General features: G+C 39.7%; 2 protein-coding genes across 4 annotated transcripts; both read right to left on the bottom strand.

Annotated features, from left to right (window-relative positions):
- Positions 1-1,565: 1,565 nt before the first annotated feature.
- On the bottom strand, positions 1,566-9,326 carry styxl2 (serine/threonine/tyrosine interacting like 2). Its single transcript, XM_077721473.1, has 6 exons — positions 9,268-9,326; positions 7,681-7,798; positions 7,494-7,612; positions 6,707-6,938; positions 4,974-5,191; positions 1,566-4,276 (listed from the first exon to the last, which is right to left on the bottom strand). Exons 1-6 carry the CDS (start codon positions 9,290-9,292, stop codon positions 1,716-1,718), a joined length of 3,273 nt encoding a protein of 1,090 aa, XP_077577599.1. The 5' UTR covers positions 9,293-9,326; the 3' UTR covers positions 1,566-1,715.
- A 3,197-nt stretch (positions 9,327-12,523) lies between these two features.
- crfa4 (cytokine receptor family, class I receptor 4) lies at positions 12,524-27,701 on the bottom strand. 3 transcript variants are annotated; one of them, XM_077732948.1, is made up of 9 exons: positions 27,551-27,701; positions 20,379-20,483; positions 16,634-16,772; positions 16,376-16,545; positions 15,424-15,602; positions 15,197-15,350; positions 14,858-14,945; positions 14,698-14,767; positions 12,524-13,209 (listed from the first exon to the last, which is right to left on the bottom strand). In XM_077732948.1, exons 2-9 carry the CDS (start codon positions 20,470-20,472, stop codon positions 12,721-12,723), a joined length of 1,383 nt encoding a protein of 460 aa, XP_077589074.1. In that variant the 5' UTR covers positions 20,473-20,483; positions 27,551-27,701; the 3' UTR covers positions 12,524-12,720. The 3 variants fall into 3 exon arrangements, with proteins under 3 accessions (XP_077589074.1, XP_077589062.1, XP_077589066.1); XM_077732936.1 differs by having other exon boundaries at positions 14,858-14,948; XM_077732940.1 differs by lacking the exon at positions 27,551-27,701 and adding an exon at positions 22,297-22,439 and having other exon boundaries at positions 14,858-14,948.
- Positions 27,702-27,930: the final 229 nt, after the last annotated feature.

The following is a 27,930-nucleotide window of genomic DNA, read 5'->3' on the forward strand; positions in this document are numbered from 1 at the left end:
GTGCTGGATCCCGTCCCAGCTGACTTTGGGCCAGAGACGGGGGACACCCTGAACTGGTGGCCAGACGATCGTAGTGCACAAGGTGACGGACAACCATGCTCACTCACACCCATACCAATTTAGAGGGGGAAATTCAGAGTGTCCAATCAGCCTGCCATGCATGTCTTTTTGGGGGAATGTGGGAGGAAACCAGAGTACCCAGAGGAAACCCACACAGGCCCAGAGAGAACATGTAAACTCACGCAGATGGACGTGACCTGGATTTGAACACAGGAACCCAGAGCTGTGAGGCCAACAAACTAACCACTCGCAGCACCGGGCCGTTGAAAGTTAAATTTTGGTGAAATTATTTGGGGATGCTTTGCACTCTTATGGGTCACTTCCTGTAGATTATAGTTTACTTCCAATTACTTTTTGGGTTGCTTCCTCAATGAATTATTGACTGCCATTGACGGCACCAGACGTTCAATCCATTTGGACTGGGAGGGTAGGATGAACATATGTTCATTTGCCCTTCCTAGGTTTTGCCTACTTACTCGTAAATCTTCGGGTACTTGCGGATCAATTCTTGTCCATTTTTGGAGAATTTTGGAGTCGCTTTCTATAGATTCTTGACATTTTCCAGTTGATTTAAAATGATGAAAAATCTGCAGGAAGTGACCCATATTAGAGCCAATCAATCCCACACAACTCTGGAAATTGCACTTTATAGTAGAAGAAATATTTAGTTGAAAACAAACAGTTTGAAAAGGTTTTTTGCAAAGTATTTTGCACTTTAAAGTTAAATACTATAAGTGAGAGTAACTAATCTGTCAGGTAAGCTTGTGATATTGCCGTGATGACGGGAGTAGTTAAGTCTCCAAAAGGAATGCAAGATTTATGTCACATTATAACGTTACATTTTGTTACAAAAATAGCTTGTACAAGAGGGTTAAGAACTCAAAAATTGGCCAATTGATGGTGCTTCATAGAAGTTAGTGGCTGTTTATCCGGTATAAAAGTATCTTAAAAATTTAAAGTAAAGTCTGATCTTATCGGATCCAACCCACTTTCATAGCTACAGCAATCTTTGCCATATATTTAGTAGAGGGCAGAAGTCTGTTTGTTTTTCCTGTGTGCATTTGTTTGAGTTTACGATAGCACAAGATAAAATAAAAGTGTTATAATGAATGAGGTTATTATAAATTAGGGTAATGAGAATTTGAATTTTGAATTTAGCTAGTTAGGGAGAAGTCCGCTCTTACAGGGTTCTTCTCTAGTTTATTACCCACCCCATTATTTGGAGTCATATCACAAAAAAAATTGGGTACTACACTCAAAAAATCTATATTCATCCAACGAGTCAAAACCAACGCACTCAAAATGTGCTCAAGACTCACAATCCCAAAACCGAGTAAAAGTTACAACACTCTTAATTAACTTTATCATATTTAGGTTGGTGGGGTAAAATGAATGAACAAAATGAGACGTTATCCAGGATTAAATTAGAAAATATAAATAATCCAGGTAATTCTTTCTTTTTTTTTCTTTATTCTAAATCCGTAGTTTTCTATTATTACAAAGACGGGAACACATTTTGTTAGCAACATTTGTGTATTTAAAGGCCATGTCACATCCATCCACACATTCACTTTACAATTTGCTTTCAAGCCAGTCAAAGGTGTTTATCGCCAACCAGTCAATAGAAGTATTCATTTGTTTCCTGGTCAAATGATTTATGATTCCTCTTGCTTTTTGGCTTCCAATTGTGCCCTCCATGCAGCAAGCACCTCATCGTCGGGTTCCTCGGCGGCTGCTCGAGCTCTGGCCCTCTGTCTGCTTTGGGCAATGAACGCCGCAATGTCTTCTTCTTCATCGTCACCTTGTTGATCCCGCCCCCCTTTTTCCGAATGATATGGGAATTTTCTCCTGGAGCTCAGCACGTCACTCTCGTAATCCTCGTTGTATGAGCTCCTGGCTTTACTGCTGCCGGTAATGTCGTCTTCACGAGATGGGTGCATGTATTTGGAGGCGCCGCTGTATGTCAGGCCGTCCTCATCCTCGCCAGTGCACGACACCCTGCGGCTGGAGAAGTCAAACTGTGAGGCGGAGCCATCCAAGTCGTCGTAAAGATCTTCTTCTGTGGAGGGTGCTGCTTTCCTGGGAGGAGGTCTGACGCTTTTTAACCAATCGTCAACACTGGTGTTCTTGTCGTTCTCCAGTGCCGGGTTTAAGTTCAGACATCCTGAGAGACCAAATGACTTCACAGGTTTCGGCTTCTTCTTCTTTGCTTCTTCAAGTAGTTCCTCCTCTTTGCTCTTCACCTCCTCTTCATCTTCATCCTCCTTTGGTTTCTTCTTCTTGTACAAAGTGCTCCGCTTGTTGTCTTCCAGGATTTTCTTCTTCTCGTAAATTGCCATCTTGCTTTTCATTTCAGACTTTATCTCTCGGTCCATTTCGTCCAGTTTGCCTAAGTTGACCTGGTCTTGGAAAAGACTGAACAGAGGGACACTAGTAGTGGTGATTTTATTTTTAGACCCTCTGGAGCTGACACTATTGTAACTGCCTGCAGAGAGAACCGACTCTGGGCGGCCACGAGTCTGTGAAACGCTACTGGAGAAGGACCGTCCACTCAACACGGATGCTTTATCGTCATCTCCAACACGGCTTCCAATCACACTGGACGGGGTGCCAAAGCCAATCTGCGATCCTGCGAGTGAGGGAGGAGGTAGGCTCATCTCATTCTGCTTCTGTTTGATGGTTTCAGAAACCACGTTAGCGATCCAGTTCTGAATGCTGGCGAGGTTTACCATGGGTTCTCCGGAGGGACCTGGGACGGTCGGTACAGGGACGATGGGAGGAGGCTGGAAACTAGCGTGTGACGATCTGGTACCGCAGGCTTGCGATGCAGATGATCGAATGGACGATTGTCCGCTGATCATTGACATGTTGTCGTCATTGACCGCAGTGGGCGCTCCGGTTACTCCAGCACCGGCCCAGAAGGCGGATAGAGGAATGGTAGCACCACTTACGCAGCTTTCATTCTCCCACCCGCACATGGATTGACTTTCTTCTAACGTCTTTTTCGAACGTTCCAGAATCTCTTCGCGGCGTTGCCTCCGCTTGATGGCAGCAGAGTCCTCACCTCGGCTCATCTCCAGAATCTCTTCCACGTTCTCCTCGCCAAATCGTTTCTGCTGCCTTCTTTTCCAAGCCTGGTAGGCCGTCAGGTTGACATCTTCGAAGGCCGGCGTCGATGCTTCGGCGCCATCACTTTTCTCGTTATCGCCGATAGAACTTTTCTCTCCGTCTTCACGGTCCTTTTTGTTCCATCCGAAGTGGATCCTTTTGACCCGCCAGCGCTCCAAGGGTGTCATCTTTTCCTTGTTCTTCTGGCAGAAGTTGTACATAGACGAACCGCCTGACAGGATACTCTCCATCTCGTCATCTAACTTTTTCTTTCTCTCTTGTTGATGTTTACCATCGTCTTCCTTGCCGTCACTGTCACCCTTTTTCTGATACCGAGCAGCAGCCTCCTCTTCAATCTCTTGCAGTCTTTGTTTCCAGATGTCACCATAACTGGTGCAGCTCGATGTGGACGCGACGTCGGACGGAGGACGTCTACCGCGGCGCTTTAAACGTTCCTTGAGGGCCCGAACCTCCACACTGGCGACGCTTTCCACATCGCCGTCTGGTGACTCCCCGTCTTCATTGTCGCTGTTTAGCTGCGCCTCCCACCATTCATCACTTTGATACTGCTCGTTCCTCCGTTGCCACTCGTGGATCATTCTATCAAGACCCTCTTCCTCCTCGACATCTTCCCCACTCGCTACCTGCTCGGGGAGGATTGGTTTTTCACCAACACCACATGACGGTTGAATTCCCTTAACTCCGGATCTGCTATTGAGCTCCTCCATGGCCACAGAGGTGGCCACACTGCTCATCACACTGGTGCCATCCTCTTCCTCCTCCATCATAATGGAGTTTGCTTTCACCTCCATCATACTTTGCGCGTCATCCTTATCCGTGTCGTCATCCTCGCCAAAGATAGCGGCACGAGTGCGTGCATCTATGACGGAACATTGACTGAGTGTTTCGTCATCATCCCGTTCCTCTAACAGGTCCTCGTTGAGCTGTCGCAATTGTTTGAGAAAACCTTCGTTTGGGTTGATAGGCCGTTTTTTCCTTAAGGCGGTCAGTGCCTCCATGATGGTCATGTGTTGGAAAATCATCAGGTAGGATGCCACCAGAACAGCTGATCGACTGACTCCCATCATAGAAACCACCACGACTTTGCCTGCAAAGGAAAAGGACAACAATCAGTTCTACAAATATTGATTTACTGTATGCTTGACACATTCGGTGAGATATTTGTAGCATTTTGATTTACTGTGTGCTTGAGACATCCTGTGAGATTTTTATAGCCTTTTGAGGAGCTTTGAAAATTGACAAAATATTTGAACTTTTACTACAATTGGCAAAGTTGTCCGTTCTCCTTCAAATTTGAAGAAAATGTTGATCATAAAAGATGAAAAAAACTCGGCTCAGTTTTTTTTCTACACCTCAAAACATGCATGATAGGCTGGTTGAATACTCTAAAATGCCCCTAGGTACAAGTGTGAGCACGAATGGTTGTCTGTCTCCTTGTGGCCTGCGATTGGCTGGCCACCGGTACAGTGACCCCGCCTCTGGTCTGAAGTCAGCTGTGATAGGTTCCAGACCCCCCGTGACCCTTGTTAGGATAAGCAGATCAGAAAATGAATAAACAAACATTCAATGACTATTAATCTACCACACAGTACAAATGTTAATAAAAGGCTGATTCCGCTTACCTCATTTCTAAGTATAAAACAGACATTTATTTAGTATCTATTACTGAAAGTTACATAAGTTGTGACCAAGGCCAATGATGTGACTAAATCCGATTTTCATTTCCAAAAAAACACAACAAGGTCTTTTCATCTGCATCAATACTGCTAACATCGGACTCTTACCTTTGTGGGTCAGCAAAGCCTCGTCTAAGAACTCAGCGGTGGGCCGAAAGTGTGGCGAGATGTCAGCATCAACAAAGTCATCCACTTCGACACCCATGTATTGCACACCCATTCCAGAATAGAAGGCTTCACCAGTGTAGACGCCCGTGCCGTGTGCAACGTTGAGGACGTGTGTGATCCCCATTCGCTTCAGCCGGCCCTTGTTGACGGCGACAGATCTGGTTCAACCCCCAAAAAAATATTGAAAATATATCTTTCAATTTCAAAGTCACTTGATGCATTATTGCATTGTAGAATAAAACTGGCATTCATACCTAAATGGGAGTCATTCCAGGATTGCAAGAAGTTTTAAATCAGACCAATTTCAAATAATCTACGTGCAAAATACTAGACATGGGGCTTCTGAGTAAATTGGTTTATCTTGAGACCAAGCTGCAAGTAAAAATCTAAATTCCAAAAACGCCTGGAATGCCCATAAAATGCAATTTTTCTCCCTTTAACAACCAAATTGAATAATAAATTAAAAAGTTCAAATTAAAGGTAAATTGGCGGGTATTATTTATTTCTCTGCTGTTCCTTATAACTATGGGAACATTTGTTTTCAAAAATTACCTCACAAAATGTGCAAAACCTTCTTACTGTAACCATTTTTAAAATAGTAGAAGAAAGTTGTGAATCACATAACATACTAAACTTCATAACAGACAGTTTTACAAAAGAATAGGTGCAGCAAATTTATTTCCCTGCTTCTAGTTTTCTATTTCTGTAAAATACGTAGCCACGATTAAATGTGCAAGCCTATGTGAATTTATACATAGGATTAGATTAAGTAATAGATAAATATAATGGCTTTAAACATTTTTCTTGACTTGGGAAAGTAAGTTTGTCCTCATGATCATATATCTAAAATGATAACTTTGACACCCGAGAAAAAGCTCACACTATGCATTTAGAAACTTGGTACTGTGATTATAGGACAATATTAATTAATTAATTAATTTATTTATTTATTTTTTGAACTGCTTATCCTCACAAGGGTCATGGGAGATGCTGGAGCATATCCCAGCTAACTACAGGCACCAGGTGGAGTGGCCAAAATATTGCAAATATCAAATACGTAATCCAATAAAAGGAACATGACACCTATCCAGTAAGTTTGTTCCCTTGATTGGCAGTAACAACTAGATTCTACTTATGAGAAGAAGCAAACTTCAGTACGGATTTACATTCCTATTATTATAATTACTGCCAAATATCACGTTTTTCATTTATTACTTAGTGTTAATAAAAGTGTAGTGGGAAAAAAACCTGAAAAGCAGAGGCTTATTTCATCTCATTTTCTTAACTGCTTTATCCTCATTAAGGTCACGGGGGGTGCTGGAGCCTAGCCTATCTGACCCTGGGCCAGAGGCGGGGGACACCCTGAATCGGTGGGCAGCCAATCGCAGGGCACAAGGAATCGGACAACCATGCACACTTACACCCATACTTAGGGGCAATTTAGAGTGTCAAATCAGCCTATCATGCATGTTTTTTGGAATGTGGGAAAAAACTGGAGTGCACGGAAGAAACCCACGCAGGCCTTGGAAGAACATGCAAACTCCACACAGGTGGATGTGACCTGGATTTACATCCAGGACCCCAGAGCTGTGAGGAGGATGCGCTACGGGGTTATTTTTTAAGGAAATTTTGGAGTGACAGGCAAAGAATGAAAAGGTATGGTTGACACTGACTTCTCAGCAATGAAGATGTTTGGCCACACTTCATCCACAGCACTGCTCGGAGCCTCCAGGCGATCTTGAACCATCGCCCTCTGGATGTCCAGCACACACGGAGTGTTGTAAGGACTACGATCATCAATCATTTCCCGCACTCGGTTGTAGAGGTCTTCGACCATCAACTGCTCCGCGGTTTCAAGCATGGACTCTGGGATGGACTCCGTGCGGACACCCCGAGGCGGCAGTTCTGCTGATTTCAGAAAAGCGGAATTTATCCTTAACAATATTTGAGGGCTCAATTAGGTGTATGTTAAGCCTGGCAAGCTTATCATGCTTTATTGACGTTCCAAAAGATGAATTCAGGACAGACGAGCTCATCCGCATGCAGCTCTTGACATCCGGTTCATCTCGCTCAAGTCATCGCCTCAGCTCATTAGGCGGTGCAGGAATCCAGACTGTCGCCTACTTAACAGTTAATTGGCTCATTTGACACCAATCGCATTCCTCTTCAGATTTACTGGGCTCGCAGCAGCAGCTTGATATGAATCCATGTTTTATCTACCAGCCTTTCAATTATCTTGCTATTACGTGTGTTGTGCGTTGGCGTCCCGCTGGCAGCAGAAATGGACACAGTCAGGGCCCAAGTTGCTGACTCTGAGAACTTGTAAAGCTTTCCGGATTCTTTCAAAACCAAAATCTTTTAATAGTTCAGGTTGTGGCATTCAGGGGCCCTCTCGGAGACCTCTCAACTGATCAAATGCGATATCTCTCTTACCCTTTACCCGGTTTTACCGTGTCTCACCTTCGTTGATGATCTTCTTAGCGGCGACCGCCGATGACAAGTGAATCGGCTCCATAAAGATACTGGCGGCATCTGAGCCAGAGATGGCGGAAAACCTGGACTCTGACATCATGGAAAGGCTGGAATGGGCAGAGTTCAATTTAGGAAGGGTCGTCAACAGGTAGTCTAAAGTGCTCAAAGAGGATACCTGGGTGATGAACAACGCAGGTAACGAGACTGAATCCCCTGGATGCCGCTGTCCTCATCCACTCCGTTTGGCACTGTCTGATCGTCGTTCTCGCTGGCAGACGCCATGTCGGCAAAATCTGAAACCGATTAGCCCAAACGTGCATGTTAATTAGTAATAAATAACAAAACAGTACAAAATTAGATGTGCAATGCTACACAAATGAAATACACTTCTATTTAATTTTGGATATCGGCAAATATTGTATTGTTGTCCAAAGAATAGAAATGGTGTCGTCATAAAATTGGTTCATTTACACCCCCTGTTCAAACTACTGTATACATAAAGGATGGGTTAAAACACAAGTGTCAAATTCAAGGCCCGGGCCACAAAGCCAACCCAGCTAAAATTGTTTCAAGCTTAAAGTTTTGAGCAAATATTTTTACAAATTGCAGATTGTACGGTGACCCGGAGGAGCGAGTCGTTAGCATGTCAGGCTCACAGCTCTGGGGTCTTGGGGTCAAATCCAGGTCACGTCCACCTGTGTGGAGTTTGCATGTTCTCCCTGGGCTTGTGTGGGTTTCCTCTGGATCCTCCGGTTTCCTCCCAAATTCCAAAAACATGCATGGTAGGCTGATTGGACACTCTAAATTGCCCCTGGGTATCCCCGAAGTTAACTGGGATAGGCTCCAGCCTGGCCTGAGATTGTCATTGACAGCAATAGTTGACCACTCCATTTATAGTGGAATTAGTCTGGCAGTGATTGTTTCTAGATTAGACATTTATCTCCGTCAATGGCAGGGAAACATGATCACTGACACCTAGTTTGCTAGTTGATATGGATTTGATGTCTATCAATGCCAAGTACTATAAGTTAATAAACTTTCTCAACTTGTTTCCGAATTTTCTTTAACATCACAATTAGAGTCATTAAATATTTACATACATGGAAGTCTAATTTCTATGAAAATGTTGAATTTACATCAATGCTTTTATTTTAGTTTTGTATCAAAACTTGAACAGTCAAATTGGTTGACTTGAATTTTCCAATTCAGATTTTCTTTAACAGGGAGTTGCCATAGAAATTAATTGCCTTTAACCTTGGAATAATTTAGTTGTGACTCCCATATTCGGCAAGACGAAATTTAATATGAACTGGAAATTTACCCAATCTCACTTAAAATAAGATTTTTATTTACCATAAATAAACCATGAATTTATCTCTCTACATGTAAAGTCAGGCCAAAACAATTGAATACTCATCCGTTTGACAGCATCTAACTTTTGGGGGATGAAAAAGTTCTAAAAACATTCCAACAGTGAAACTTATCAGTCAACATGGACGGTCATGGACTGACTTTAAATTATGATTCATCACATTTCACTCCTGTTGGTACTTTGAGTGCGTTTCAACTCATCATGATATCTATGTACAAGACTCCAAATGCTTTAGGCCTCACAGCCGATCTATTTTTAAACGACAGCTGTGTCGCAAGTCTCAGTGGCGTCGGTACAGATCATTTCATCAAATGACATAAAATTTAGACATATAAAAGCATTCCAGTATTCTTAGAAGAAGGAAAACAACAAACCAAGTGTATCTCCTACCTTGGCCCCCGGCAGTTGGGTCCATCGGTGTGCTTTGTCCAGCTGGCGGTGGTCACGCTAAAATTGGCATGACCCTCCACCCCCTTGTGACACCCTTACCACCCGCCCAATCATACAGGGGATCCCGACACCCGACACCCTCGCACTGGGACCTTTATCATAACACATCTCACTCATTGACTGTCGTGGACAGTGATATACAAACCAGATCTACTCTGAAAATTGTTTTTAAATTGACCATGCATAACGTTCCTATTGTCTGCAGGTGTCAAACTCCAGGCTCATGGGCCAGATCTCGCCCGGGACCTCATTTTTGTGTGGCCCATGAAGAACCCATTTTTTGGTTGTTTGGCTGAAATGTAATTTACCGATAAATAACATTTATTTGGTTTCAAGTGAAAGACTGAAGAAAGAATATTTTTCTCTGGGGCTTGCCCTTAAAAAAGTAAAATAAGTAGTTTTTGTGTAATCTAGAAAATAATACAGAATATTCGTTTTTTCCTCATTTTTAAAAAGCGGAAGATGAATCTACTGTTTAAATTTTTGCTTCTTATTAACAATATAAATAAGTAGAAATATATATATATATATATATATATATATATATATATATATATATATATATATATATATATATATATATATATATATATATATATATATATATATATATATATATATATATATATATATGTATATATATATATAGTAACTTTTTTAAAAATTAATTCTCAATTTGTACTTTGTATTTATCGTATGGGTGTGAATGTGCATGGTTGTCCGTCTCCTTGTGCCATGTGATTGGCTGGCCACCAATTCAGGGTGTCGTCCCCTGACTCTAGCCTGATGTCAGATGGGATGGCCTCCAGCACCCCCAGCAAGATGAGATGAGAAAAATTAGATTTTTATAGACTCAAAAGAATTTTATAGACTATTTTCTGTTTCTATTTTCTATTTGTTATAACAATTTCCCTCAAGAATCTTACCAAATTATTAAAATAGATGTTGATTCTTTTCATTTGTGAATTCATTGTAGTAGCTCTAAATAGCAAACTTAATGGGTCTCCAAAGTCATTTATTGTCATTAGTAATACTTTTATAATTTACATTTTCTTCTTTACCAAGTATTACAACACATATGTACTCAGTTAATACTATGAGTTAACACTGATTTGCCTTTTGGATTTAAAAAAACGAATGAATTGACTCCCTTCAGGCTACTCTTTCTACCAGCATTTTGTTTGGAATCTTTTTTTCTTAATTTCATTAAATAATCCAGATTTACAAACAGAATACTTGGACCATCAATCCTCAGTCAGTTCTTGCTTCCCGGAGAAGAGTTTCACAACAAAATGGTCTTTGTTAGTCAGCTGACAGCTGACAACATTGTCTGCTATTTATAATCCCAATGCAGCATCGTTAAGTACTTAAGGCCAACCATATGATAGTTAACAATCACTTTAGTGTGGAGGGATCAACGTGTCTCATTTGTTGATGTTACCACATTTATTTGCCCTATACAATAAGCCTCTTCAAAATTTCTGAGAAGAGATAGTAAAGTACAAAGAAGCCGTAGATCAATTGGATGTGAAAGGCTGAAATTTCAAGGAAATGTAAAGGCAGTGAAAACATTCCAAAACTGCTGTCAGAAAAGACGGATTGAAATTAAAACCAAAAGTTTTCCGACAAACCACGACAAAATAAATATTAAAAAGCAGGTCAAAAAGTGATTTTAAAAATGAAGTACATCACCGGCCACTAAAGACAGGACAATATCTGATCACTCGTCAATACATTTGTGCTTGGAACGAAATAGATATCACACATAAATACATAAATCAATGTCTGCTTATTCAAATCTTTTCAAACCCTTTTCCACTTTAAAGAATCCTTTTTGAGGGCCACCGTTGAAGACACGTTAAGAAATAACTACCTAGGGACTTTGAGGATCAGCTTGAAAGAGTGATTCTGCATATTTAACCTCAGTCTCAGTCTGCAGAAGGTCCTCACCGTGGGTACTTCCTGTGTGTGGCTCCAGTATTTTTACCTTGGTCTACAATGTCTTCTGTGTCTGTCTTGCGGGATGAAAAATTGTTCTTATCTAATCTGATCTAGGCCAAAATGTTTAAAAAAGATGAGGATTTATGTTACTACCTTTTACTTGGCTTTGGTGAGAAAATTATACTAAATATTGTACTTAAGGGATAGAAACAGTATGAATTACGTTCATGTGAAAGATGGTAGCTCAAAGAATTTAAGGAGATATGTGATTTTTTTTTCCTTACAGCTCTGAGAATGGAGAAAACAATTTTGAAACACAAAAAAATGACACTGCTTAGTATTCATTCATTCATCTTCCATACTGCACATCCCCGAAAGGTTTTTTTCTGGAGCCTGACCGAGCTGACTTTGGGCAAAAGCCGGACTAAACCCTAAACTGGTACCTAGTACACAGAAAGACAAACAACCATCCGCACTAAAAATCATACGGCCACCAGCGTCAGGAATCAAACCCGCACCTGTCCGCACCAAAGTAAGGCAAATGAAACTTTGCACCAAGACGAATCTGAATTTAGGTTACTTCAAGTCATTACACCACAAGACTATTTACATTTTTACAAAAGATGTATGTATTCGCTACCATCACATTTCAGAAGAATGAAATTCAGTTTTTCTAGTAAATTCTTTCTACTGGGATGAACATGTTGGTGTCTATTTTATAAGTATCAATCTTTTGCAGTTTAAGTTGAATATAACGAAACTGTATTTGATGAATTGTTTTAAAAAAGGTCATTTTAACAATTTTAATTCTGTCATACTTTTGTCTTCCACAGGAGGAACAGGTGTAGCAAACATTGGAGAAGCACTCACCCAGATGTTGTGAGCTTTCAATGACATTAAGCACTTTCGCCTCCATCATCAGCTGCCTTGTGGCGTAGAGGTTCACTCGCCTGATTTAGATGCCGGCAGTCACGGGCTCAATTCCCGCTGGTGGTGGTATAATTGTGAGTGCGTATGGTTGTTTCTCTCTATGTTCCCTATGGCTAACTGGCGACCAGTCTAGTGTGTACTCTGCCTTTCGACCAAGTCCATCTGGGTTAGGCTCCAGTAACCCCCGAAACCCTTTCGAGGATGCGCGATATGGGAAATGAGATGATGAGAAATAATGAGATGAGACCTCTGTCATCATGATGACTGCTGTAAACTTCCTCATTCCAATCCAGTTTCATGACAATTGAGAGCACAATGTTGGACATAATCAGTGTTTCTCACCATTGGAGCGTCAAACGAGTGTCACTGACTTCTCTGCGAACCAGACAATATCCAGCATTTACCCGGTCCATAAAAACAAAAAAAATTGTCTTATTTGACAGTTTCTTGTTGGCCAAATCCAGTTGCGATTTTATCTTAGTAGCTCTCATTGGTTACAGCCCTACCTTCCTTTCGGGTTTGTTACTCGGCCATCTTCTCTTCATTTTCCTCCTTCTCGTGTGAATTCAACTTGGGGAATTGCGGGAGCTCGCAGTAGGCCGGCGGCAGGCACGGCACCAACTGCACCCCGTCGCTGTCCGTGAGCTGCACACAGCTGTAGAGCTCCTGCAGTGGTCCGACGGTGGAGGCAGCCGGCGGGGGTGCACTTGGCTGCCTCATGGTGCTATAACTTCCCTCTGTGATGGGCCTGGACGTTGGCGGGAAGCCCTGAGGAGGTGCCACGCAGTAGGGGCTTTGCACGTATGTTGTTGAGAGTTGATGGTGGATACCAGTGGGCAAGTCTTGCTGGACGGTGAAGGCATCTATCGTCTGACTGGGTGACTCTTTGGGCGTGGTGAAACTGATGCTGTCGAGGTGTACTGGTTCCCAAACTTCATTGTCGATGATACTGGGAGGGAAGTAGCTGTGGAAATTATTCAGGTGGTGGTTTATTTCTTCTAAATTCCCCTTCTGAGGACACAAAAAAGGGGACAAAAATTATACCCTTATAAAAGAGTTGATGTTAGCCGTACATTTGGAAAATGTTCACTTAGGTTTATCAAGTGATTAATTGTCCTAGATTATGCCATTCTATATGTCCACACGAAAGACAAAAAAACATGCTGCAAAGGAACTCACAGATACAATGACAAGTGTGAATAAGTCATCTCATCTCATTTTCTGAACCACTTTAACCTCACTAGGATCTTGGGGGGTGCTGGAGCCTATCTCAGCTGAACTCGGGCCAGAGGCAGGGGGCACCCTGAATGTTGGTGGCCGGCCAATCGCAGGACACAGGGAGACGGACAACTATTCACGCTCACACTCATACCTAAATGGCAATTTAGAGTTTCCAATCAGCCTACCATACATGTCCTTGGAATGTGGGAGGAAACCGGAGTACCTGGAGAAAACCCACGCAGGGGAGAACAGGCAAACTCCACACAGGTGAACCCACCTAGATTTGAACATACTCAGCCGCTGGGCTGCCAAGTGTGAATAACTGGCTTGGAAAAATCCCATTTACACTGAAACATATCTAAGACGGTCTGAAAGTAATACTTCTCAAAAAGCGTGACAAATAACAGTGACCCCAAAGTTTTTGTCCAGGGAAAAAAAATCTATGTAGTCCAAGACTTTAAATACCTCGGGATCACACTTGACTCTCAACTTGTCTAAAAACAATCAGTAACAAAAAAACACTGAATAAAATTAAATCCAATTTGTCCAATTTTAGGTTCATTAGAAACAATCCAACGCCCAAGTCAGCAAAACTATATTTTGAGTCAATGATCATATCAGACATGACTTACTGCCTAACAAGTTAGTGATCGGCCGGCAAAACAACTCTAAAACCATTTGAAACAATTTATAAGCAAGCTCAAAAAGCATTGGACAGAAGCCCAAAAACGCACTACAACTGTCAGATATTAAAAAAAAGAAAAAAACGGCTGAACTGGGACAAGACTGTTAAATATGCAGATTCCACTTAGTTTACAAAATCCTCCATCACAAAGCTCCTCTTCCACTCCTAGATTTTGTACTAAAAAAGTCCAACACATAAAGAAGGGCTGGCTCTAGAGGTGACTGTGTAGTTCCCTTCAAAAAGAGTGCATTCCGCCAAAGCACCTTCTCTGTCCATGCCTCACATACCAGGAACTCAATACTAATTAACATACGTGAACTCCCTTCTCTGAACTTCTTTGCCAATCATCTTAAAGCTTGGCTGTTGTTAAACAAACAAAATTGCGATCACAACGCTGTCTGAAACTGTGCTACGTGTGTGTGTATGTGTGTGTATGTGTCATGGTTTATTTTCAACCTACACAAGGGACTAAAGATGGAAATGAGCTCTTGGCTACAATCTTACATATGTACAAATGTATGTTCATTAACATGACTATGAATATGTTCATTAATAAGTCCCTCATTAGATAAATCAAACTCTAACTCAGATACCTTCAAATGCAGTGAGTCAATTCCAATAATGCGCGGTCTTGGGATAGGTGGCAAGAAATATTCTTTCACTCTGTAAAGTAAAGCAGTTGGACGCAAGAATTCAGCGAAAAGCACACTCAGACTTTGGCTTCACATGACGAAAAGGAAGGTAAATCCTCACATGACACATTGTGGCGAGACACGCAAGGCGATAGCCAGCAACACCACGATGCCTGCACTTGTCACCAGAATTAGGACCAGCAGTTTGTCTACTTCAGCAAAGAAATGATACAAAAATAAAAGACGAGATTAGATAAATTCTGAAAAAAAATAGTTGACAGTGTTTGTTTTGTTCCGTCAGCTGATCAGTGGCTTGTGGCAAGAAAATTGTACCCTGCCATGTGTGTGTCACATTTGCGTGCTGTGCTTTTTTGCCTTTTTGTATCAAATCGATACATGTTCACCCCCCACTGGGACAACTCCACACGTGAGGACATTAACGTCAGTGAGTTCATTGTACCTGCCGGAGCCTGGGAAGGAATGCTCATCATCGCCAGCTGGCTCCAGTCGCTCCAGATGCCGTAATTGTGCGAGCGGCAGCGTACCCGAAGCACATAGTCGTCCATGGGAAGTCCCAGCAGTTTGACTTGAGGCTCCCGTAGTAAACTCTTGACCTGCCGTCGATGTGACAATTTCAACATTTTCTTCCCAACTTTAGTCCTATTTCGTATTGCATTCTTCTTGTACCTTCCACTTGTCGGGCTCACTAACTCGTCTGTATTGCAGCTCGTACACTAACGTGATCCAGCCGTACTTGAGGTCGCCGGGTCTCGGGTAGACCCAGGACAGCTGTACGTCATGGCCTATCTCGTCCCCTCCGGCCTTCATCAGTTGATACGTCAGGTTGATGGGCGCTTCGGTCTGAACTGTGAAAAGGGTCGGAAAATATAACGTCCAATCATTTGCCTTGGACTCTGATTTGAAAGAATGAGGTATCCCAGGTAAATAGGCAATGAATGAAGAAAAAAACTTTTTTTTAAACTAACTTAAACTATTATGTAGCATAACTAGTAAAATAATTGTATTGTATTTAGAATTATTTATATATTTTATTACTCCTCTTTTTAAATGATGTTAATAATTTATAATACAAATTATTCTTTTCTCCAAGTTTTTACTATTTAGATTATTAACTTTTAGAATGGATCCTTCAAATAAATTTTTATTTGTTCATTCACTTTCCAAACCGCTCTATCCTCACTAAGGTCGCAAGGGGTGCCGGTGGCTATCCCAGCTGACCCTCAATTGGTGGCCAGCCAATCACAGGACACGAGGAGACAAACAACCATTCAAGCTGACATTCATACCTAGGGGCAATTTAGAATGTGTAATCAGCCTACCATGCATATCTTAGGAATGTGGGAGGAAACCGGAGTACCAGGAGAAAACCCACGGAGGCCCAGGGAGAACATGCAAATTCCACACAGGTGGAGCGACCTGAATTTGAACCAACGACCCCACTGAGGCTGGCGTGGTAACAACTCATCTGCCGGGGTGCACTAGCTACATTTGATTTAAAAATATTTAGATATTGTGGGATTTTATGCACATTCACTTTCATACACTCCATGAAATATCTATTATCTGATACATTGACTCATGTTACTGCTTTCAAATCTTTTCATTTTGCCGCACTTACCAATGTCAGCCACATCAAAGCAGTGCTCTGGCGACGTAAAGTTTTGTCGTGCCGTGATAGCCGTGACGTTCATGCAGTAGATGTTCCATATGGCTGTGTGGCTGCTGTCAAAATGGCAGCTGTTGGGACCGGCGCTCTTGTAGTCCGGACACTCCCCTTTAGGCTCTTTGCTGAATGAAACCAATTAAAAATCAATTCAAACCAATGGACAATTGCTTGTCCTTTTCTATTCAGAAAGATAAGAAGTATTCTTTTTACTCTTTGGAATAGGTGAGCACGTAGTTGATCTCTTCCCCTTCCGTCAGGTTGGTGAGTGGATGCCACCTGCAGGTGAACACCTCCATGTTGGGCGAGCGGCAGTGGTAGATAAGAGGCCTGGTTGTCACGGTAACCCCGCCTGCAGGTGAGGAATCTTCAGGTTAGTACAGTTTTTTTCAACCTTTTTTGAGTAGCAGCACACTTTTTTTTCACTGAAAAAAATCTCAAGGGACACCATCATCTGATAATCTTTTAATTTCAAACTATGTCACATATATTAACAAGAGTTATTCTCATCAATGTTTTATCACCAGGAATCACATAAACCTCCAAAATCAAAATATTCTAAATGACCTAATGTCACCAAAAGTTCATGTTTGCAAACCCTGAACAACTGAAAACAGTTCAAGCCATGCAAAAATAAGTATATTAATGTTTTTAATCGCATTTTATGACTTTTCTCCAAATGTTACTTAAATTTCCTAATATTACACACACACACACACACACACACACACACTTTACATCGCCAAAACGTAATGCCCTAGAAACCAAACAACTTTTGGTTCACGTTAGAGAAAAATAAGCAACAAAATGCGTGTTTCACAATTTGAATCTTGTAATAGTACAATCAATAAATAAAAGTTAATCATATATTTTGATTTTAACTTGCAAATGTTAAGTTCTAATGCTGTTAAATTCATATTAATTGTTCTCTCTTATTATTACATTGTATGACTTCTTGCAATTTCCTGCAGCACAATGCTCACGGCAAAGTGGTTGGAAAACACTGGATTAGTCAAGCACACACTGCATGCACGTTAACATTCATATTAGTGGATCAGACATGAAACCTACGCTTAGTGGAGGTTCAGCATTGAATATTTAGCTTCGACATCTCTCTTGTTGAATAACCTCGGGCCGTTGACACGCCTCGTCAAACACGCGCAAAGAAAGACGGCCCACCGAGCGAAATTGATGTCCATCCGCAGCAGGCGGGAACATGGCGGCCACCGCGCCATTTCAGAAAGATAACCGTCACCGAGTCAAGCAGGCGGAAAGGCTTGCAGCGATCATTCATCGCCAGCCTGTCTCAGTCAAGTTTTTGGAGTTATATTTTGTCCTAAAAAAGTATGACATTTAAATCAATTTTATGGTGAACCAATTAAACTGTATTTTTTTTATTGATTGATTTATTTTCATCAATTAGCTAAATTATCTGTAAGTAATATAGGAAAAATATTTTTAATTTAAACAATTTACATCCCTTAGAATTTAAACATTTAATTTTTGTTAGATATTTTGCTTGGATTCAATGTTTGCAGTGAGCATTATTTTTCAATTCTTTGATTGCCATTGACGACAATTGATGCCTGAGGTAGAGCAACATTTTGACTCATAAACTGGAATTGAGGACAAAAAAGTCCATTCAATTTCAAAATGGAGTGGATGTCTATTGCCGTCATTGGTAAGGACTAAGATAAATATCTCAAAACGATAACAAAAAATACAAGAACAATTTCTCTTGTTTGTAGGTGGTCAAAAAGTCTGCAAAAATGTTTTGACAGAAATGCTGTAATGTATTAGAAACCTTTATGCAACTGGGATTATTATTAAGCAGTTTTATACCACAGAAATTGTAAAAATGTTTAAAGAATATTTTTTTCCTGACCAATGGCTTCACCTGAAGAAAAACAAAACTGTGTCATTTAATAATCATGGTGGGATGTGAAAATCTAAAAAAAGATCAGCGAGAAAACAATAAAACAACAAGATTCATACCGGGCACTGCAAGTTTATTAACCAAATTTTTCCATCTCCATGTTATCACGAAATGTAATCCGTTTATCACATGGCACTAATGCAATGCATTTAGGCCTGTAGCTATGGTCGAGGCGATCTGCTGCTGTTCAAACCCAGCATCAGACTCAGAGCTGGTCTGAGTACCGCATTTTCACGACTAGAAGGCGCACTTAAAAGTCTTACATTTTCTCCAAAATAGACAGTGCGCCTTATATTTGGAAAAAACAGAAAACAGAAAGCGAAAAAACCACCACTGTCGGATATTAAAAAAACACTAGCGCCTGAACTGAGACAATACTGTTAAATATGCAGATGCCATCTTAGTTTACAAAATCTTCCATCATATAGCTCCTCCCCCACTGCAAGATTTTATACAAAAAAATCCAAAACATCAACAATGGCTGGCTCTAGAGGTGACTGTGTAGTGAGTGCATCATACCTGGAAGTCAATAGCAATTACCGTATTTTCACGACTATAAGGCGCTCTTAAAAGTCTTAAATTTTCTCCAAAATAGACAGTGCGCCTTATAATACAGTGCACCTTATAATACAGTGTGCCTTATATATAGAAAACATTTCATTTATTGAGGGTGCGCCTTATAATGCGGTGCGCCTTATAAAAATTGTGCGTCGTGAAAATACGGTATTTAAGAAACTGATGATGAATCAGAATGTTCAAAAAAATAAGAAAACATCCAGTGAGCGAGAGTTGCCCTAAAAATGTCCAAAGTCAGAGGGGAAAGGCCAGACTGGTTCAATGTGATAGAAAGGCAGCAATAACTCCAATAATCAGCGGGGTAGCGGGACATGGCATAAAGTTTGAATTATTCCAAAGCAGCACAAAAAAAATCTGCCATGACCGCATGACACTTTCATGTCAATAAGGCGCAAATACTCGGAGGAATGATTCCAGTAACTCGAAGGATTAAGGCAATTCTGGGGGTGAAAGGAGGTCCAGCAAAGTACTAGCATGGTGTACCTAATAAAGTGCCAGATGAATCTAACTGCACCTGCTTGGCGCTTTGTGAAATTGGGTTAAAATCTGCGTGTTAGAGCGCAACTATACTACACTGCTCCAGTATGATGGTCAAAACAAACATTTTTTATTGATTGAGCCCAAAAGGAAAAAAACAAATATAGGCTTTAAGACTACCCAATAGGAAGGCCCGGCAATTTAGTGGTTAGCCGTCGGCCTTACAGTGGGGAACTCGGGTTCAAATCCAGGTTGGTCCACCTGTGTGGAGTTTGCATTTTTCCCCGGGCCCGCGTGGGTTTTTTTTTACGGGTACTTCGGCTTCCTCCCATATTCCAAACGCATGCATTGTAGGCTGATTAGACACTCTAAATTGCCCTTAGGTATGGGTGTGAGTCTGCATTGTTCCCCGTCTCCTTGTGCCCTATGATTGGCAGGCCACCAATTCAGGGTGCCCCCCGCTTCTGGCCCAAAGTCAGCTGGGATAGGCTCCAGCACCCCCTGCAACCCTAGTGAGGATAAAGCGGTTCAGAAAATGAGGTGAGATTACCCAATAAATACTTTAAACATTATAAAAGTATCCCAATTATGTATGATATGTGTATGTAAATATATGTATGTCTGCAAAAAAAGAGAGCAATTAAAAGAAAATTATTTATTTAGCCATTAAACAATAACATTTTCCTTGGTTGCCACATCATAGAGAGGCAGCTTTTTTAAAGCTAAAAAAAAAAAAGACCTGCAAGGTGTTGGGAGATAACCAATGGGGAAGCAATTCTACCCCGACAATTTCAAAATAAAATACCAGGAACAGAAAGTAAATTTATTTTTCACAGAAAAGTCTGAAAAAGATGATTCACCATCTTTCAGCAAAATATCATTCTCCATCTTTCAGCAAACGACAATACCGACACAATGGTCCCGCATCCCCCTCCCTCGTCCCCCCTCCCTGCCATGTTTAGGTCTCACCTGCCGCTTGTCCGTCGCTGGATTGGCTGTCCGGTTGTCGTCGTGTGTTGCAGCCAATTGATGTCATAAGCAGACAGAGCAGCAGCCGCAGCATCCTTGCTCAATCTGTCAACACAAACAAACAGACTTTTCATAACTCTGTGGGAAAGTTGGCCCGCAGCAACGGGAGCTTTCCCCAGTCATGAGACATATCACAAGGATGACCACCCTCATCCCCCCACACACATCCGCCCCCTCTCCAATATCAAATCACTGTAAAACATAGGAGTAAGCTCCAAATGGAGTACCATCGGTTGAAAACAAATTTACAAATAAAAAGGATATTCTGGGGAAATTACGTGGGGGTTGCTTTGCTCTCGCATGGGTCATTTCCTTTAGATTTCCAGTCAATTCCTATTAATCCTGAGGCATTTTCAGGGGATTTCCTTGTAAACCCGTTCACTGACATTGAAAGGTATAGACCAGACATGGGCAAACTACGCCCCGCGGGCCACATCCTGCCCTCGAGGCCTTTTAATCCGGCCCGCCGACGTTGTCCAAATAATGTTTTTTTAATTTTATTTTTTATCTTATTTTTTTTTTTTCCCAAGGAAGCTAGTGGCAGTAGCTCTGTCCACTCTTATTTGTTTTTCGGGTTTTACAGCCACTCTATCTTTTTTTAATTACATTTTATTATTTCTTAATACATTCCTTTTTACTTGACTTTGTACTTTATACATTTTACTTTAACGATGAGTGATGAGTATGTTAATACTTTAGTCCTTTTCTGTTTATGTTTCATATGTACTGTTAACGGATGCACTTTTTTATATGTTTCGTATCTTGTGCTGACCCGGCCCATCTGTCAAATTTTTAAAGTCGTGTTTCACTGTTACATTCATCCAATCCCTGTCCGTTCCGCAGCCAAACTGGATTGGATGTCTATCACCGTCAATTGCAGCAGATGTGTTAACTCATAGCCTGCCCGTGACGCCGCTAGGCATCAATCCATTTTGACTGGGAGGGGAAAATAAATAAAAACTTGTTATCGAACTAAGATTTTCAGTTAATCATAACTTAATAAAAAGGAGTCATATGTTAACTTGGTTCTGCGTCCTTGTTTCGGGCCTAGGTGTGTGGAGTTTACATGTTCTTGCTGGGCTTGCGTGGGTTTTCTCTAGGTACTCTGGTTTCCTCCCACATCGATTGTAAATACCGTATCAAAACGCTAAAAAACTTTTTGCGGTCGCAAATCGCCTTTTAACTCATCTCTCATCTCATTTTCTGAACCGCTTTATCCTCATCAGGGTCGTGTCGGGTGCTGGAGCCAATTGAGGTGGGGGACACCCTGAACTGGTGGCCAGCCAATCGCAGGGCACGAGGAGACGAACAACCATGCACACTCACACCCATACCTAAGGGCAATTTAGAGTGTCCAATCAGCCCACAATGCATGTTTTTGGAATGTGGGAGGAAAGCGCAGTACCCGGAGGAAACCCACGCAGGCCTGGGGGGAAACATGCAAAGTCCACACAGACCTGGACTTGAACCCCGGACCTCAGAGCTGTGAAGCCAACACGCTAACCACTCACCCCAACGGGCTGCAGTCCTTTTAACTTTAACCATTAAAAAATGTGTTCGAGCTTTTTCGTAAAAATGTTTCTTTAATGCTATTGAAAGAATAAATATTTTAAATGTGAAAAATGTTCCTTTAGAGCAGTCATAACAAAAGGAAAGTCGTTGATTGCTTTCTTGAGTGTATTTCTATACCAGGATCACTAAGTGATCAACATAAATACTACAATTTTAGAGCAAATCTGATTAATCTCTCATGGTTCGGTGCTGGGAACGAGTTAGTCATTGTTTCGTGTACGTGCAATAATCTTTGAGGTTAATAATAATAATAAAATCTGTCAGAAATCAATAGAATATGACCTACCATTTCAATGTTATGAGTGGCTCCCAAGTGAGCTGTCGCCTGTTGGTCATCCCTTAAGGTTAGTTAGACTCCACCTGTTTTTTTTTTCTGAGCATAAAAGCTTCTTACTTTAATCAGCTTCGGTAGCGCTCACTTGATGGCCGTTGTACAGTCACCAGGTTTCACAGGGATCTTTGAAATTGACCCAATTGGCAGCCAACATCTTTTTTTTACACCTTCAACAGAGTCATCACATGATCTGTCAGTCCAATAGCCGTAAAGTTGATCAGATAAAGGATGCGGCATCCTTTCTGGATGTCTGCTTGGTGATAGACGATTTCGGAATTTATCCAAGTCGACAGTAATGTGACGAGTGTCAAATCTATCTCGACGGGTCGCGGTTAATGTCATGTCAATTTCTACACTAAATACCTAGCAGATGGCACACATGAGACAACATAACAACTGAGGGTAGATAGGGTAATCTATTTTGTACATTCAGATCCGCATGCATTGCATGTGATCCAAGTCAAATCACAGTCAAAAGGCGATAGAACGAGTTTTACGTATATATATATATATATATATATATATATATATATATATATATATATATATATATATATATATATATATATATATATATATATATATATATATATATATATATATATATATATATATATATATATATATATATATATATATATATATATATATATATATATATATATATATATATATATATATATATATATATATATATATATATATATATATATATATATATATATATATATATATATATATATATATATATAAAGCAATTTTAATACTAAGTTTAATACTTTAATACTAAGGCGTTTAAGGCAGGTCTGTGGTGGGATCATTATATTTGGTAAATGTCTTTTGAATGTTAAGTCATAGTAAAGGCAGAATGATTTGGTGTTTTAAAGCAAAACCAATTCACTTTACAAACATGATCCATATGTCGAAATAATGCTAGTTATATGAACTCACCGGAGACATATTTTAATTTAAAAAAAGAAGAGGACATTGAGTTTCCCATGATTTTTAGTTTTAGAATGCTTATTCATCCTTTTCTTTGAAATTAATGAATAAACAATAAACATAAACAAACATTTAACTTTTTTAATGAGAAAAAAATTGAAATATAAATTAAAAATTGAAAAATGTTTTTAATCCTGACGTCTTTTTAATGGAAAGATATTTTTCATAAAATAATTCAACCATCTCCACAAGTTTTGTATTTTTTTTCTTCTACTTAATAAACAAAACGATGTGCACATAAAGAGAACAAAATTACAGACCTTTTGTTTATTTAAATAAAAATTAATAAAAACAATATAAATTGAGCAATAAAAACATTAAAAGACGAATTCATGGTGTGACAAAAGCCAACTGGGATAGTGTGACGATAAGCGGTACAGAAAAATAATGAATAACACAAACAAATAAAAATACAAATGAATTAACCATCAAAATAGTGATCGATTCATTTGATGGTTGAAGAATTCCGACGGCCCTCGTTTTGCAGCCTGCCAAAAGAAACCATAGCTACGATGGCTGAAATCGACATCTAATCCATTTGAAATTGAACTACCAGTTCAAATAAGATAAGAAAAATCAATTCTACTGAAATGATTGAGAAAACAATCTGCTCCTAGCATGAAAGCAGAAGTATCAAATAAAGTTTGACCTACTGGCTCTCTACAATATCTTTGTTTCATACAACAGGTTCATCCCAAACCATGACGTTAGCTTGTAAATAATGAACCACTTTTCCACGTATTGGTACTGTAAATTGTCACAGCTCATAAACTTGCATGTAGGGTCAAAGTATGTAGCCATCCAGACATGCTCTTATCTAACAACTTTTCAATAAGGATGTAAACATCCACCTCATAGAGAAAGTCTTTCCCACCCTAATTTTCCGATTCACAATTTCCATATTCAATTCACTCAAACAAAATGGAATTTTCTCTTTGAAAGAGTTTGATGGTCAGCAGAGTGCCTTTTAGTACATAAATACACACATACGGTCGTTAATCTAAAGCAATTGGACTAATGTAAAAAGACTGTAATTTGGTTTTCAGAGGATTGTCTTCTGTAGCAACAAGCCTGAGGCTCAGAAAGTATCCTTTTGTTCCATGTCACAAGATCCATTGCTTTTAACTGTCAAACAGTATAGACCAGTGTTTCCCCAACCACACTGGTGTGCCATGAGCAATGGTCAGATGTGCCGCGGGAAATTGCAAGAATTCAAACAATGTCATATTCAGAAAGAAAAATGAGAATGAATATAACAAGATCAAAATTGAACTATTACAAGGTTAAAATCAAAACATGATGAATGTTAAATTACAGATGACAATAATGCCTCGACATACGAGCAATTTGAGGTACGGGTGAAATTTCGGGCAAATATTTATCTTGAGATAAGAGACAGGTTTTGATATACGAGCATACAGCGTACACGAGAGTCTATACTGGGCGGAGCGTTGTATTTTTTCAGTATTTCTTTCCCGTTAGTCAGTGCGTATGGCAGAGAGATCGCTAATACGAGGACTATATACTACTTCTCGTTGTCAAGTGGTTGTGCGTTATACTATTGTGAGGACATTTGTGTGCATCATTTAGGGAATATTTTGAAGGGAAGACAAAAGCAATCAACTCTCAGTAGGTTGCATCTGAAAGTCAGAGTGGAGGCGGGGCAAATAGAGCCAAGAAAGTGTAGTATAAAGTTAGATTGAATTTTTTTTTGAGTGTGTCTGCATCGTAATCCAAGTTCATTTAAATTTTTTTATGTTAGCCCTCCCCCCTCTGTGTCCGTCTCTCCCTTCCGCGAAATCTGTCTAATTTTAGTACTATTAAACACATTTTAGTACTATTAAACCAATATTTATATGTTACTTTGTTAATAGATGACAAATTAGAACAAATAAAATGTTTTTCTGATCTAATATCCTGTTTTTACTATGGGAAACATTAATTTGAGTTACGAGTAAATCGACATACAAGCCCAGAACAAATTAAGCTCTTATCTCGAGGTACCACTGTATACTATTACAAGATTCCAATTGTGAAACAGTCATTTTTTTTGCTTATTTGTCTCTAACATGAACGGGAAGTTATTTGGTTTCAAGGGCATCAACTTTTGCCGATGAAAAGTCTGTCTGAGCACAACATTTTTTTTGTAATACTATTGGGAGATTTAAGTCAGGATAAAAGTCATAAAATTATCCAATTAAAAACATTACTTATTTTTGCATCACTTGAAACGAAAGTTATTCAAGGTCCACAGACATCAACCTTTGTTGACATTATGTTAGTGTGAAAATTTGGTTTTTGGAGGTTTATGTATTCCTACTGATAAAACTTTGATGAGAATGACTATTGTTATAGATAGGTGACATAGTTTTAAATGAAAAGATTTTCAGATGGTGGTGTCCCTTGAGATTTTTTCCAATGCAAAAGGTTGGGAAACACTGGTATAGACTGTATGTACGGTGACTTGGAATCCATCACGTGGTCGTTTTATTCTGAAGGAACTACACAAGGATGGGACTGGCTTTCTAGTGCTACCTCAGGATCAGCTAAGGAAGTTAAGAGATTCTCAGAATTTAAGAAATGAAAACACGCTTCACAGAACTGCTAGACAACATTGAGATGTTTTTTTTTCACTTTTGCAAGCCCAAAACATATTTTCTTTGAATGTACTGGTAGTACATTCAATGCCAGTTACTTGACAATGCTTCGTCATTGTTTCTCCTAGGGGGAAATTTTAAGAATGATATTATAATCTAATGGATGATCTAAAATGACAATGGCACTACTGTTATTTATTTATCAGTTTAAAAGTCAAATCTTACTTACTTGCTGGGTAGTTTTGACTTGCAACCAATGACTCTAAAGAAAGACCATTGAGGCAACATTTCACCTGAAGATTCCTATTGCTTTTATGTTTTTAATAATAATCCGTAAAAGAGTGCACGCATTTAAGTCATTGGCTGCCACTGACGGCACTAGACGTCCAATCCATTTTGACTGGGAGGGACGAATGAAGAAAGGTTCTGCGGCCGCGGTAGCTCCGTCCACTCTTGCTCGTTTTGTGTTTTTGCTGCTTTTATGTCTTAATGTTTTGATGATTCCATTTACTTTTATTTGCTTTGCTGTTCTGTCTAATCGCCCTCTTGCTACTGCCACAATGTAATTTCCCGAATACGGGATGAATGAAGTTATAAAGTTATCCAATCCAATATATATAAATATATATATATATATATATGTGTATATATATATATATATATATATATATATATATATATATATATATATATATATATATATATATATATATATATATATATATATATATATATATATATATATATATATATATATATATATATATATATATATATATATATATATATATATATATATATATATATATATATATATATATATATATATATATATATATATATATATATATATATATATATATATATATATGTGTGTGTGTGTGTGTATATAGTATATATATATATATATATATATATATATATATATATATATATATATATATATATATATATATATATATATATATATATATATATATATATATATATATATATATATATATATATAAATATATATATATATATATATATACACACACATTTATATTTTTTTTCAGCAGCACGTTTATCTATTTATTCATGTATATTATATTACTTATTAACTTACTAATTACCTATCTATTTATGTCTAAAATGCCTTTCCTATTTCTGCATCCTCACCCTTTTGCTACTGTAACAACGAAACTTCCCGAATACGGGATGAATAAAGTTATCCAATCCAACATATGTATATCTCCCCCACCTGCGTGGGTTTCCTCTGGGTACTCCGGTTTCCTCCGACATTCCAAAAACATGCATGATAGGCTTATTGGACACTCTAAATTGAGTGCGAGCATGAATAGTTATTTGTCTCCTTGTGCCCTGCGAATGGCTGGCCACCAATTCAGGGTGTCCCCCGCCTCTGTCCCGAAGTCAGCTGGGATGGGCTCCAGCACCCCCCGTGACCCATGTGAGGATAAAGCTTTTCAGAAATTTTGATTAGAATTAAATAAAAAAAAGCTACTTCTTACAGCTGCAATAGCAAAGAATCGTCTGATAAACATACTTTTCTCCCCTTATACTTGATCATGTGTTATAATGGAAGCTAATGGATGGAGTGGACTTGCCTTTTTTAGAAGAACTACTGGCGAATCGCCGGTGTCCTCTTCGCAGGTAGAGTTTCTTTCTTCAGGTAGGTCGTCCGTCCGTCTGTCCGTCCGTCCGTGTCCAGCAAAGCGGGGGCTCAACTCAAGTCCCAAAGGGGCGAAGGTAAGGCGGCTGTCTGAGCAGCCGATCTTGGTGTGCGCGTATGCCTCCTCCGTCTGTGGGCGTGTCCACTAACCTGAGCGTGCTTGATTCCATTGGAGGCGCCTCGGGATCCGAAGACCAACCGAACAAGCCTTTTTCTCGATATATACAAAACACTCACTTACTCCAAACATTGACGGCGATAGACGTCCACTCTGTTTTGACTATGCCAGGCGTTCAAAATGAATTGGACGTCAAT

This window comes from Stigmatopora nigra, chromosome 1, assembly GCF_051989575.1.
Source record: "Stigmatopora nigra isolate UIUO_SnigA chromosome 1, RoL_Snig_1.1, whole genome shotgun sequence".
In the NCBI taxonomy this organism is placed as follows: Eukaryota; Metazoa; Chordata; class Actinopteri; order Syngnathiformes; family Syngnathidae; genus Stigmatopora; species Stigmatopora nigra.

What these genes read in the sequence shown, in the direction of transcription:
- styxl2 (XM_077721473.1), bottom strand. Translation starts at nt 9,292, where the DNA reads ATGGACCCAACTGCCGGGGGCCAAG. An exon ending in CTGCGTTGTTCATCACCCAG is followed by an intron (nt 7,613 to 7,680) that starts GTATCCTCTTTG and finishes TGCCCATTCCAG; the next exon opens with CCTTTCCATGATGTCAGAGT. An exon ending in TAAGAAGATCATCAACGAAG is followed by an intron (nt 6,939 to 7,493) that starts GTGAGACACGGT and finishes TGAAATCAGCAG; the next exon opens with AACTGCCGCCTCGGGGTGTC.
- crfa4 (XM_077732936.1), bottom strand. Translation starts at nt 20,472, where the DNA reads ATGCTGCGGCTGCTGCTCTGTCTGCTTATGACATCAATTGGCTGCAAC. An exon ending in CAGCGACGGACAAGCGGCAG is followed by an intron (nt 16,773 to 20,378) that starts GTGAGACCTAAA and finishes CCTCACCTGCAG; the next exon opens with GCGGGGTTACCGTGACAACC. An exon ending in CTTTGATGTGGCTGACATTG is followed by an intron (nt 15,603 to 16,375) that starts GTAAGTGCGGCA and finishes CCCTTTTCACAG; the next exon opens with TTCAGACCGAAGCGCCCATC.